General features: G+C 42.1%; 1 protein-coding gene across 2 annotated transcripts in view; it reads left to right on the forward strand.

Annotated features, from left to right (window-relative positions):
• LOC111596377 (putative uncharacterized protein DDB_G0291608) overlaps window positions 1–13,045 on the forward strand; it is a 58,765-nt gene extending 45,720 nt beyond the window's left edge. The window contains exons 3-12 of one of the 2 annotated variants that reach the window (XM_030226059.1): window positions 4,443–4,505; window positions 4,560–4,902; window positions 5,628–6,299; window positions 6,657–7,911; window positions 7,971–8,206; window positions 10,652–10,832; window positions 11,624–11,677; window positions 12,079–12,162; window positions 12,251–12,399; window positions 12,493–13,045. In XM_030226059.1, the coding sequence (XP_030081919.1) occupies window positions 4,443–4,505; window positions 4,560–4,902; window positions 5,628–6,299; window positions 6,657–7,911; window positions 7,971–8,206; window positions 10,652–10,832; window positions 11,624–11,677; window positions 12,079–12,162; window positions 12,251–12,399; window positions 12,493–12,617 (3,162 nt within the window). In that variant the 3' untranslated portion in view covers window positions 12,618–13,045. Of the gene's footprint in view, window positions 1–4,442; window positions 4,506–4,559; window positions 4,903–5,627; window positions 6,300–6,656; window positions 7,912–7,970; window positions 8,207–10,651; window positions 10,833–11,623; window positions 11,678–12,078; window positions 12,169–12,250; window positions 12,400–12,492 lie in introns of those variants that run through there. The other variant, XM_030226058.1, reaches the window with a different exon arrangement.
• The last annotated feature ends 1,065 nt before the right edge of the window (window positions 13,046–14,110 follow it).

Below are 14,110 nucleotides of genomic sequence, written 5' to 3' on the forward strand. Positions count from 1 at the left end.
AGTAGAGTGCCACGACTCATGTGTGTGAGCCTCTGCAGCTCCCGTCCAGCTGGACAGCGCACAAGTGGCATGGCGTGGCATGGCGCGGCGTGGCATGGCATGGCGTGGCTATAAATTTGGCGCGTTACCTTTTGTGAGCATTTGTATTGCATACGTTGAGGCGTCTCGCAACTGAGTTATTAACGTAAAGAGACAGCCCCGATTGGATAGGCGGTAAAACCAGTAATGATGAATATTATCAGTAGGCCTTCGCACAACTTAATATTAAATTGAATGCTAACTGAAGTGAGCGAAAACAAATTAAGTCGAGGCTAAAATGCTTAAGTTATGGCTGTTTTTGAGTTTGGCTCAAGAAAATTTAAAAATTTATTACATTCTTAAACATTTATAAAATGTATAATTTTAGTTTTTCTTTTGGAGTAACACAACTTAAAATCGTAATAAAAAAGTAATATTTATTTTTAATACCAATAAAATGGGTTTTTTAGATAGAAAACTCTATGACATTATTATTTAAGTATAATTTTATATAATGCAATATGAAGCACTAATTTTTTTAATGCACACAATCGTTGTTGTTCAAGACATATGCACCAATGACTCGGATAAAACATGAAGCGCGCCAATTAACAATTTTTTATGGATGCAATGTAATTTCGATAAAAGCTTGTAAATTATCCCCGCTACGACAATGACAATTATGCCTAAAATGACCTTCAACATTTTGCAAGCCATTAGATGAATTCAGTTTGACGAACAGCACAATTCTTTTGATAAATATTTCCACAATTGTTGCTGTGGTGTAAGTCTATTCGCAATGAAATGTCTAACCAAGATTAACAAAATGCTAAAATCAGTTGTTAAATTGGCTGTTAAATAAAGTAGTATTGATAACTCAACCTTTAAGTAAATAATAAATTAAATACTCAAATTATTCAAATGTTTAAGTAAATAATAAATTAAATACTCAAATTATACAAATATTTAAATATTTCCTACTTTTTTCCTTTTTGCTTATTTTCTAATTCAAATTGGTAAAATGATTTTGCAGCTATTGAAGTTGCAGCTTCTGGTATTTTACTTGTTCAGTCAAGGCAAATTCCTAAGCATTGCCCTTTAAGCCATACTCTCAGCTGCAATCGCTGCTCAAGTGATGTCGCTGCATTATTTAACTCTATTGAATGCATATTCGTAATAAGATTCATTTGAAGCCTATGCTCAGCTTTAAAGCATAAGAAATCCTTTTTTGTTTGGCTGAATGACACCTCTCAATACGTCTCAGCTACAGCACTCAGCTACTTTTCCAGAGCAGCTCCACATCCAGTCCCACTCTGGCAGACGTCGTACTAAATCAGTTTTTAATTTCCGCTCATTTGCGAAACTGCTGCGACGGCTGCAACAATGAGCGACGTCAGCGCCTCATTATGTGCCCCGCTTTTTGTTCAGCAACTTTGTAGCTGCGGGCGCTAGCCACGCCCCTTTCCAATTCCATGCAACGCGCACTCACTCTGCCATTCAATTGAGCGTGTGTAAATATGTTGAAAAGTTAATTCATTGCACATCAGTGCATCAGCTACGGCCCCCACGCCCAGTCGCCGCCGCCGCAGCTGCAGCGCCAACTACTGTTGCTGCCACTGCTGCTGCTGCTGTGTGGCATATAGTGACTGTCCGCGTCGTCGGCGGTTGCCGTCTGTTTGCCGCCTGTTTGCATAAAGGACATGCACACAGGACATTTACGTTGCCTGCCTTTCATTTTTTTATTTTTCCTCTTTCATTTTTTTTGTGTTTTTATAGTTTTTTCACCTTCTCTTTTTTTACGCTCTTTCAACGTGTGTCATAAATTTAGTTCGATTTGCTGTTCAACGGCATTAACTCGTTCGTTCTCGCCAGCTGGCAACAACTATCGAGCGCCCTGCTTGGCGTTGCCGTCCTCTGGCCGCAGCTCCTGGTCTATTGATGAATTTTGCTATCCACCACCTGCTTAAGTAGTTGTGGTACTCTGTGTGTGTGTGTTGGCTCCCACTGCCGTTGCCGACGCCAATAAATGTCATATTTGATACGCGACTAACAATGCAGAAACGGGTATGTTGACTATGAATAAAGTCTACTTTGCTAGACGTATAAATGGAGAAATATCTAAAGTTTTATAGATGAAGTTTTACTGAAATTATGTTTAACTATTCTATAAAGAGTTCTTGTATATCAAACTAGCCTCAATAATTGTAGAGTTTCAGTCATAAGTTTTTAACAGAGTATTGCATGGTCGGGCTCACTCGCCTACTAGTTTCGTGCTTGTTTTAATGTAGTTTTAGCACGTGGCAATGAAATTTATCAAGCTCTTAATTATTGTCCTGGCATATGGCAAATGGCGTTTGCATACTTTTCAGACTCACTTTTGATATAGTTAGAGTTTTTTAAAAGCGTGTGAATAGATGATTAAGGACAACGTTCGCCAGAGCTGACTTTTATAGTTGAAAGAAAAAAGGTGGGAATTTATAGTATGCTATAAGGGAAGCATAGATTGAAGCTTATAGTTCGAATTCTACTCAATTTTATGGTTAAATGTTTAAATGCGGAGAAGCTTAATATTATCTACTCTATATGAAAACTGAATTTAATAAATATTTTATTTAATATATAAAATAAATAACGTACTTATGTAGATAGTTTCTATGTTTCTACAGGTGAGCATTAAGTTTCAGTATTTAAGTATTTTTTGAAATACACAATTTGTTGTAGCAAATTGTCTTAGCATCATAAATAAAGACTCATTTAATCATTATTATATTTTATTCATCAACATTTCAAGCTCTCTAGATTTCACTGCCTTGACTTGTTGTTATTGGTAGCTAGAATTTGAGTAGAAAGCTGTGAGCTTTAATAGTTAAAAAAGAGTTAATTGAAATTTAATGAGGACTCCAACTGAGGCATAGAATGAAGCAAAAGCAGAATTTCTGTTCAATTTGATAGCACACAAATTTAGTTATTCTAAGCGCCATATCAAGTTGCCTAAATGAAAAGTGAATATTAAAACTTTAGCTCAACTTATTGACATATTATATAATTAAGGTTAAATAGCTATAGAAATTAGCAATTGTTATTCTCAAGTGTTTATCTATGAGTTTTCGTTTCAATTGCCATAGAATCAGAGCATGCATTTAGCTTGGTTTTGCCGTGGGTTCGGCGCGCATCTAGCACTGCCATAAAAACTCATTTAATTACCATGCTGGCCAGCAGATTTCTATTTGCATTTATTCCTTACACATTTAACACTTTTTCTACACTGTCACGTTCGCTGCTTATTTTTATTGCTCTTTTTTCTTGGTTTCTTTTTTTGTATTTGGGTTGTTATTTTGCACTACAATTATGTTAATTTCCTATGCAAATAAAATTTAATTGAAGCTCTGGCCAGGGCACGTCGCGGGCCACGAGACGCCGGCAACCCGCACTTAGGCAACTGCGACGCCCTGGCATTAATGTCGCAACCCTCCGCTCCTGCCGCACGCTTCCTGCCCAAACGAGCTCGCTCCGCTGGGCTTGCAGCACATTTTGAGAGCGTTGCCAGCATTAATTGCCAATAATTATATTGGTTTACCTTTCTATTTCTTCTTCATTTTTTTTATTTTTTTTTACAAATATTTTCTCTATGGCGTCGTGTTTACCCAAAGGCAAGTTCCATCTTTAAATTACAAATGGCTCGAGCGAATTGCTCATACCAAAAACTGGCGCTCTTAAAGTCTTAGGGAATTTGTGAAAATTGAAATGAAAATTATCTCCTTCCTGATGCGTCTCTGTGTTTGTTACTAATAAAGCTGTGTAAGAATAGTAAATTATATTATTTTTGATATTTGACACTCTGCTAATGTCCTTTAATTCATGTATCCGCAAACACTCTCACACACAGCGGCAGTTGAACAATTGCAACCAATTACATTTGCATAAATTGAGCTACAACCCCATGCGAGCAGGAAACACAATAAGTGTCAAACAATAAAAGTGCGTTGACAATTACAGCTGAAATTAAATTAACTTATTAACTCATATAGCCGCTGTGCGATGATCTGTGTGCGTGTGTGTGTGTAAATATATTTAAACATGTAAATGAACACTCGGTTGATGTAATACGAGTAAATGTCGCTGCTGTCGCTTAAATAATAATCCAATCAGCAAACATTTGGCCCCCTGTGGCACGACGGCAGCTGGGCGTGGTCAAACAATTGACAGTGCTGCAGTGCGGATTATGTAATTGCCAAATGTGCAAAAATATAATTTAATAAAAGCAATCACAGCGCTCGATTCATTGGCTGTGCCATGATTTACGTCGGCGCACGGGGCGTATGCGTAATTTTACGCAGAATCTCATGCAGTTGCTCATGACACGAGAAAGACTGGTGCAGTTAAAGCTCTTGACTAATGATCCACTTTATCCATTTCTGTTGCAGGACTACGACAAGGAGATTAGCTGCCACAAGATACATTCGCCAAGCAGCAGCAGCAGCAACCACGCCCACCTTCCCCTGCATCACCAACAGCAGCAACTGCAGCAACAGCAGCAGCAGCATATGCACCACCAACACCAGCACCACCACCACCACCACCACAACCACAACAATAACAACAACGAAGATGAGATGGAGCCAACGCTGCTCTCGCCCGCTCACTCCAACCACTCAGCCTACGACTCCAAGGAGCATGTCAAGGAGCTGGAGTTCTACAAGAATCTTGCCGCGAAGGCTGCCTCGCTGGCCAATCACCAGCGCGACACGAGCTCCGTCTCGCCCCTGCCCATGCAAATCGATGCGGATGAGGACGAAGCGGAGGACCAAACGGCCGAGGCGTTGCGTCTACGTCGCGAGGAGCAAGCGCAGGCCAAGGCATTCGCGGCACATCTAAATGGAACTAGTGAGTACATATCAAAAGCCAAGCCATAACTGATACAATTAACAGAGATGGAAACTGCCAACGGCTTGAGCATGGCACAAGCAGCTCAGAGAAGTCAGCATTTGTTTTAGTTGAATATCGAAGCTGTGGATAGGATAGAAGAATGAAAATTAAACAGCTTTTATGGGTAGAGCTTTGAAATATGTTAGTAATTGATTGTTCCTATATATATCAAGTGCAGACAGATAGAATAAGGAATATTTCTAGTCTGATTAAAGCTGTCTGTGTGGCACAGTCTTAGCCTGCCTCTAGTTGCGACTTATCTTACCAGAAAGCAGAGTCTGCAGCTTGAATGGTATAAAATACGCCAACATCTACATTTATTATAATATATATATATATATAAAATATATAATATATATATAAAATATATATTATAATAATAAATATCTATAATAAATATCTGCTCACAATATGTGAACTTTGTGTAAAACATTTTCCAACTGAAGCTAGGCTAGAGCAAAAGCCGCTTTAGCATTAGTTTCCATCTCTGTTTAGGACAGGCCACACACACTTGCAACACGTCAACAGCGCCAACTGGCAATTAGTGCTGGCTGGCAGCTTTTAGGGCTGCTTGATTATATCAGAGCCCGGAGACTGTGACATTTCTGCTAATTTTGCAACTGCTTTGGCCCAAACTAATGTAAACATTTTTCGTATACCTTTTGTTTATCTCTCCCATCCAGTGCAAGACATGATAAATTTGCAAAAATTACAAAATTTGGCCACACTGCAGCAACAGCAACATCATCAGCAGCACCAGCAACAGCAGCAGCAGCAGCAGCAGCATCCGCATTCACATCATTCCCATCATCATCCCGCCACAGCGGCCGCATTGGCAAGTCTTCAGGGCTTAGCTGCCTCCGTGTTTAACTCACCCTTGAATCTGAGTGTGGGCGCTGAGGCTGTGACAACAACAACAGCAGCAGCGGCGGCTGGAGTCACTTCAACGTCAGCAGCAGCTGCTGCTGCAGCAAGTCCCTCGCCCAGCAATAGCAACAACAACAACAACAGCGGCTGCCACAACGGCAACAAGCACAAGACGTCAAAGGGCAACAGCAGCAACAACAACAACAACAGCAACAACAACAACAGCAGCAACAGCAACAGCAGCGCAACCGGCAATTCCTCCAGCCAGCAGCCGCAGGATAATCCCAGCAGCAGCAGCTCACCGCACGCCCACGCCCACGCCCTCAACGCGACGACGCTGGCGAATGTGTTGGCTGCAGCGACCGCATCGCCACCGCCAGCGCTCCAAGCGCCGCCGGCGAGCGCGCAGATGCCGCAACTGATACTCGCCTCCGGGCAGCTGGTGCAGGGCGTCCAGGGCGCCCAACTGCTCATACCAACGGCCCAAGGTGGGTGGCTCGTGTGTGCGGGATTAGTTTTAGTTGTGCTGGCTATCAATAACACAGTTGACTTCACTTGACTTTGGCTTTTAGCACAGACACGGTCTAAAGCTAAAGCGATTACGCGAATTTCAATTTCCTTGATTTATATTGAAGCAAACCCTTTGCCAAATTCTAAGTTTTAATATTCATATTTTTATATATTTGACTCAAGCTAAAGCTGATTAGGTTTTTACTTTTGATTAGAGCATTGACATTAGACTTGGTTAAACTAGTTAGCTCTAGACTCAGTTAAGTTTAGACTCCAAATTAGCTTCTCAGCAGTTGTTTAATCTACTCCATCTCTACCTGCTTCTCTCTCTTCAGGCATTGCTGTGCAGACCATACTTACCATTCCGGTGAGCCCACAGATACCCACCAGCGAACAGTTTCTGCCCAACGCATTTGGCGCTTTTGCCAGCTATCAGCAGCAGCAGCAGCAGCAGCAGCAGCAACAGCAACAGCAACGCGAACAACAACGCGAGCAGCAGCGCGAGCTATTGGCTCCGCCGCTGGCTGCACTGCAGCATGCACCAGCCTTGCCGCAACTGGCGCAAACTCCCACGAATTTACTGAAGCCGAATCTCTTCTCGACGGGCGTGCAGCAGCTGCTGACTGCCTTGCATCCGGAGCTGTTTGCCGCCGCTGCCGCCAATCATCAGCAGCAGCAGCGCGAGCAGCAGCAGCAGCAGTTGGCAGCAGCAGCAGCGGCTGCAGCTGCAGCGAGCCACTTGCCACACACTCACACTCACCTGGCCGCCGACCTGCGACGCTCCGCGGAGCGCACGCCTCCGTCTGGCTCGCCCACTGTGGGCAGTCCGGCGCTGCCGACGAAGCAGCCAGCCCCACCGCCTCCGCCGGCAGCGGCTTTCTTGCTGCAACAGCAGCTGCACATCAAGCCTGAGACGCAGACGCATCTGCATCATCATCTGCACAATACGACGGCGACAGCCACGTCGGCGGCCCATCCGCAAATCAGCTTGCGGCATCCGGATGAGTTGACAGCGCCGCAGCTGGACCTAAAGCCGCTGGAGCTGAATAGCAGCAGCAGCGTCTCGCCACCCGCTTTGCCACCGTCAGCGGCGCTGGCGCGACATCATTTCGGGCACAATCTGCGCACGGCGGCTGCAGCGTCGCCCAAGCACAGTCCGGGACGCGGCTCCTCCGGTGCCACGGGCATGAATCTCAGCCAGCACCATGAGCGGCTGGAGCGACGCTCGCACACGCCCACTGCGACGGCCATCAGGACGAGCACATCGGGCGCGGCGTCCGTGCATCATCTGCCGCACGAGCGAGCAGCTGGCAACGTGTCCAGTGGACGCCTAACGCCTACGGTGTCCACTCAATCAGCTATCGGCAGCAGCAGCAACGAAAGAGGCTATTCATCTCCACTGTTCCGCTCCCACTCGCCGCCCGTGCACGCCCTCAACATGGGCAGCTCGCCGCGCCTGGACCGCGACTATCTGGGCAATGGACCAAGCTTGAGCGGCGGCTCCAGCGGCGCCTCGGTCTCGGCTACCAACTGCACGTCGACGGTCACAGCGTCCAGCTCGACAGGCAACGTACTTAGCAGCATTAATAGGTAAGCTATAGGCAGGTGAAGTTGCAGTTTCTAAGTATCTAAGCGCTTGCCTTTCGCAGACTCAACGCCTCCAATGGCGAGCTAACCATCACCAAATCTTTGAGTCCGCCAACGGCGACAGCCACGCGTGCCTCATCCGCCTCGCCGCGTGACGACTCACCGCTGCCGGGCCCATCCACATCGGGTGTTTCACTCATGCAGCCCCTGAAGCTAAGCCCCTCATCGCGCAGCGAGCCGCCCCAGCTGTCTCCCAATGGCAATGACAATGACAACGACCTGCTCATGGATTCACCGAGTGAGTAAAGATCGACTCTTTTCTTTCAAACTCATTTACTTAAAGATAAGTTAGGTCTTAGCTGAGGGGCTTAATAGTTATAATGCTGTCGACTCAGACGACGATCTAGTTGGCTGACTTCTGCCCAGACTGTTCATTATATTTATATCGCGTAATGCCGTGCCAGCTAATCGGAACAACTTGGCGTAAGGCCTTGTGACAGGCTGCTCCTTGTCGATTTGTTGCCGAGGCGTGACAGCCGCAACGCTGCTGCTAATTTGCCTAACACTTACGACTGACATCTTTCAACTTTTGGCAGCGCGTTGCTAAATCTTTGGCTGGAGTTTTGTTCGGCTCGCGGCTGCATCAATTATGAACCAAATTGTGAGAAATCGTGTAAATGCACAGCGAAACTTTTCCACACACACATCACACTTACGTCTCTCTCTCTCTCTTTCTCTCACTGCTGCCCCTGCCCATAAGCTTGACGTGCATTTTCTTTTGGAAATTACCTAAAATCCAGTTAACTTGTTAGGGCTTGTTTTCATTTAAAACGCAGTCAAAGTTTTATTTCTGTTGCCGCTCTCGAACTGCCTTAATTAATGTTATAAAACTTGCCCAAAATACCGTCTGTGTGTGTGAGTGTGCATATATTATAAATATCACTCATACGCCACGTTGTCTATGAGTTCTCAAAATATCAAATCATCGGGCCACCCAGCATCATTTGCGAGCTGGAATTGAGCTTTTCAACTGCCACTTGAATTTCAACTAGCCAAATCCCAGCTCTCTGCTCATTTGTGCGCGTGTGTGTTTGGGGCTCTTACTAATTGTGTAAATAAATATTTTATTTGCATTCAAATTGTTATTTAGCAAAAATTAATTGCAAGCGATATTTTGTAAAAAATATTTCATTTCATAGAGTTGGATCAGAAAAGGTATTGGAGTTAACTTCATTGAAAGCAAAATAATATAATTAGAAAATACATAATTATTATTAAAAATAATATAAATATTATGAGCATTTGACGTAATCAAAAATGCTCTCGAAATCCCTGGCGTATACTTAATATTTTGTAAATAATTTCAAATGTAGGCAGATGTTTATTGACGTTAAATTAATCTTTTTCTATAGCAGTTTTAATTATTTTTTTCATTCTCTTTTTGTGCATTTTTTTAATTTTCTTTTGCGCAAGAAGTTTTCATAGAAAAATAAGTTTATTTTGAATAATTTCTAATTAAATTATAAGACAATTTAACTGCTTACTCTGACCACTCTGCAGTCTATTTCAATCCTGCTGCTAGTTTGCTATACAAAGCACAAAAAGTCTGTGTCATCTTATGAAATCAATTTGAGAGTTTCTTTCATCTCCGCACCCGCCCGACACCCTGAGTCCCTATCAATAGCTGTGTTGCTCATGCATATGTGTGTCTGTGTGCCTGTGTGTGTTCGGTTGCAGCTAAATTGAAACTTTGGATGCATTAAAAATGCAATCAGCACAACAAGAAGGCAGCGTCAAGCCCCAGGCGTAAGGCATCAGCTAAGCCATCAGCTAACAGGTTTCAGTGCATAGCGTAGTCTCAATTGCAACGAGGGGTGAGCTGGGGTGCTACTTCGCTAGCTACTTGATGGCAGCTCTCTAGTGTCGCATCGCATACAAATTGCAGACAATATGCAGCTTAATTACTACTAATTGATGCATACAAAAACTTAAGATGTTTTCGTATTTAATGACATATTTCACTTCTCGATGGCAAACAAACAACAAAGCGGCGGCGGCGGCGGCGGCGGCGACGACAGCAGCCCAAGTTATGGCTTGGCAAGGATTCAGACAAGGATAACAGCAGAGCTGGGGCTGGGGCGCATCTTAATTACCGCTAAAGCGCCTCGGCTGCAGTTACAGTCGAGTGAATGGCTTGGCTGCTGGTGTCTTCTGGCAGAGTCGTTGTCGTCTCCTTGTTGTCGCTTGCATATCATTAATAAATAAATCAAATTTCTGTGCGTGTAGTTTGGCGAGTGTCGTTGAGACAGCGAGCAGCTGCTAACAAATTAAGCAGATAAAGCCAGCAAGTTTTCCCGTTTACCTAATAGACAAGCATAACAAGACCTAAGTGACAGAGCAATAAAAGCAACAGCAACAGCAACGGCAACGGCAACGGCAACAACCTCCAAGTGTCTTCCTGTGCCATGGCAAATGAGTTTTATCAATTTACCTACGACACTCTAATAATATTTCGCAATTACCGCAATTAACTGTAATTAAGAGTCGCGCGACTCGTAGCCAATTAATGTTGTCATTTCGCATTGACAGTTATTGCCTTGAACCGAGCCCGTTATGAGGCGGTCAGACGGATAGATAGGGAAAGGCAGTCGGCTTGTCTGGCCAGTGGCCATTTTAGCTTAGCACTTAAGTACCGTTAGTGCGACTTGTTAACTTGAACCCTTGAACTAAACGTATCTTTCAGATGAGCCCACCATTAATCAGGCCACCACAAATGTGGTCGACGGCATTGACTTGGACGAGATCAAGGAGTTCGCCAAGGCATTCAAATTGCGACGTCTCTCGCTGGGCCTCACCCAGACCCAGGTGGGTCAGGCGCTGTCCGTGACCGAGGGGCCGGCGTACAGCCAGAGTGCCATATGCAGGTGAGCTATGAATAGACGAATTTACATAGATGTAAAATAATCGAGTCTGTCTAGAAGCCTTTAAGATGCGAGATGTTTCGTTTCATTTCGTATTACGTTAGAAGCAAACTTCAATTTGGACAAAATCTCAATTAACTCAATGATAAATATATATTATAAGAGCGATACCAACTTTGATAGATAAGAAAACACGAGAATTTAACAAAATGTGAAATTTTTTATCACGTTTCCTTTGATGTTTTTTCCTGAATTTTAAACATGAAAAAAATTAGAAAAAACTTAAAAAATTTATTCAAATATAATTTCTATAATTTAATGAAAATTCTACAATTTCATATTTATCAAAATAATATAGTTCATAAAGAAGGCAACAAAAAAGCAGAAGAAAAACGTTTTTATAATTTATCTAAAAAAAAAACAAGAATTATTTTGCAATCGAAACAAATTTAGAATGCTTTAATTTTAATTAGTTTTATAATACTTCTGGAACAATCTTTAGAGTGCCAGGACATTTTGAACAAGCTATAAAAAAAGGAAATATATATATATAAATATATTTGTAATAAATATATGTATATATATTTTTTATGCTAACTATATTGATATATATATCGAACATAATGCTTAGTTAATTATTTAAACAAGTGACAACGAAAATAATGCAAAATTTATTTTATATTTATTTTTATTGTTTATTTTGAAATCGCCAACCGTCTACTCTCCCTTTCACTCGCTCGCTGTCAATGGCTGTCAAACCCCACGTCAAACATCCAATGCCAAAATGCAAGCAGTGCACTCGCTGCGCAGATGTATGCCGCTCAACTGTCGACGCAACAACAGAACATGTATGTGTGCTTAGCTGTGTGTGTGTGTGTGTGGGTGTGCATGCGCGTGCGACTGTGTGTGTCTGTGTGAGAAAGAAACTTAACTAAAGTGCAAAAGAGCTCATATTTGTTTTGTACATTTTGTTTTTGTATTTATCATTATAAGTATGCGCTTTTCCCACCAACAACACCAACGAATATGATTGGCCAGGGCATTGCCAATGAGCAATATTTTAGCAGCTTTCAACAACAAATTTTGTATGTTTTTTGTGAGGCCTAAAGCGAATTGCGGCCGTTAAAAGAAAAAGTATGCTACTTGACAATGTCCTGGCACTTTAGTTACGTTTCTTTTACTTTTCGCGCAACGCGATCGAACGGCAGTTACTAAGTTACTCTATCCATATATATATATATGCATATAGGTTCGAGAAACTCGACATCACACCAAAGAGTGCTCAGAAAATCAAGCCCGTCTTGGAGCGCTGGATGAAGGAGGCCGAAGAGAGGTGAGAGTATGGAGGCAGTTCCACACCACGTTCCCCCACACAACTAGCAAAATCAACTAAACTATCTTTCTCTGTTTCGTTCGCTCAGTCACTGGAATCGCTACAAGTCCGGCCAGAACCATCTGACCGACTATATTGGCGTGGAGCCGTCGAAGAAGCGCAAGCGTCGCACCTCCTTCACACCTCAGGCCCTGGAGCTGCTGAACGCGCACTTTGAGCGCAATACGCATCCATCCGGTGAGTGGTAACTTTCAGTGGACAAGCCGCATGAGACGGGCCATGTGCAACACCTGAATTTGTATCTCCTACTCTCTTTGCTTGCCCGTTTAGGCACCGAAATAACCGGACTGGCCCACCAGCTGGGCTACGAGCGCGAAGTGATCCGCATTTGGTTCTGCAACAAGCGACAGGCCCTGAAGAACACCGTGCGCATGATGTCCAAGGGCATGGTCTAGGAGGGCGTGTACATAGAGGCCCCTCCCATCTGCTGTATATAGTTTGTGTGTATTTTGTGATAGTTTTAAACACTTAGCGCTTAGACTCTAGGCCATGTAAAGTAAAAGCTGTGTCATAGCATTTACAATAAATGTCTGCATATGCCCCCATCCCCCCTCCTCCACCCCCCCAAATCAAATACAAAGCATCTACAATTTATGACTAACATTAATCGCATCCCAAATAGTCTAGAATCTATGCAGACTCGAGCAGATTTTAGGGCCCATTTTCTTATATTGATGTGCCATTCCAAAAACAATTCAAAAAATATTATATATAAACATGGAATATGATATATGTACTACGATTTCACCACTAGAAATTTACATTTAACAATTTGTATGGCTAAGCGCAAAACCAAAAGGACAAAAAATAAACAAAATCAAGAAATGACACAAGTAAAGTAAATTCTTAATAAATCGTAAGATTTGATTTAACAAAAATAAAAAAAAAAAAAGAATTGCATTTAATGCGTTGGCTATATTAATGTAACGTATATACTAAAGTGTATTTTATTTAAACAATCTATAAATAAATTATAAACTCTAGCAATTAACAATTCTCATTTGGCCATCAAACTCCACTATCCATAAATAAAGTAAACAAAATCCCACTCAAATGTATGGCAGCGCACTAAAAAATTTAGAATAAGCAAATTTATGTAGCAATTTAAAAATATGGCAAAAAAGAAACAAGCAACAAACAACAAAAACAAAAACAATTCAAGAAGAAAATACTTCGATTGCTAAATTCAAATGGTACACAAGAACAAAGAAAGTCATAAAGAAAAAAGTGAAAAAAAAAATATTTAAATAATTGTAATAAAAAACAAACATAATTAAAAATATGAAATACTTGGCGTTTGATTTGTAACACTTTAATTATTATTTATATAAATAAATAAAGCGGAAGGCATAGAGTGAGAGAGCGAGAGAGATAGCTGTAAAGCAGTAGCAGAGAAGCCGTGATGCGATTTGCAGCTTAATCGAGCTTTTGCATTGGCTTAATATGTCCATGTGAGGCTAGAGTCCAATTTACACAATCACTTGGCAAGCAGTGTCTAGCTTACGCATTTTCCTATACATGTGCACATATCTATTCATATTACAATTGAATTGAGCTTCAATTGTCAGCTGCTACTGTAGTTGAGACCTACAAAATTCTCAAACGAGCAGTGCACTGACAATATTGGTGGAGGCAGTGCAAAATTTGCTTAGATCTACATCTTCTTCAGCAAGCAGTGCAGTGACGGTTGTTGTCGATAAGTTCTGTTTTGCAAATTCAGATATCATTGGACTTTTTGGATTTGCTTTGCAAATATGAATTGGCAGTTTGGCATATGTGAGGCTAGATCGGCATCTTTTTGAGCAAGCAGTGCAGTGGCGTTGGTGATAGAGGCTATGTAGAGATATTAAATAAATTATTGAATGAAAGGATGTAAAACTAGACGAGG

Source organism: Drosophila hydei, unplaced genomic scaffold, assembly GCF_003285905.1.
Source record: "Drosophila hydei strain 15085-1641.00,03,60 unplaced genomic scaffold, DhydRS2 tig00000060-arrow-pilon, whole genome shotgun sequence".
Lineage (NCBI taxonomy): Eukaryota > Metazoa > Arthropoda > Insecta > Diptera > Drosophilidae > Drosophila > Drosophila hydei.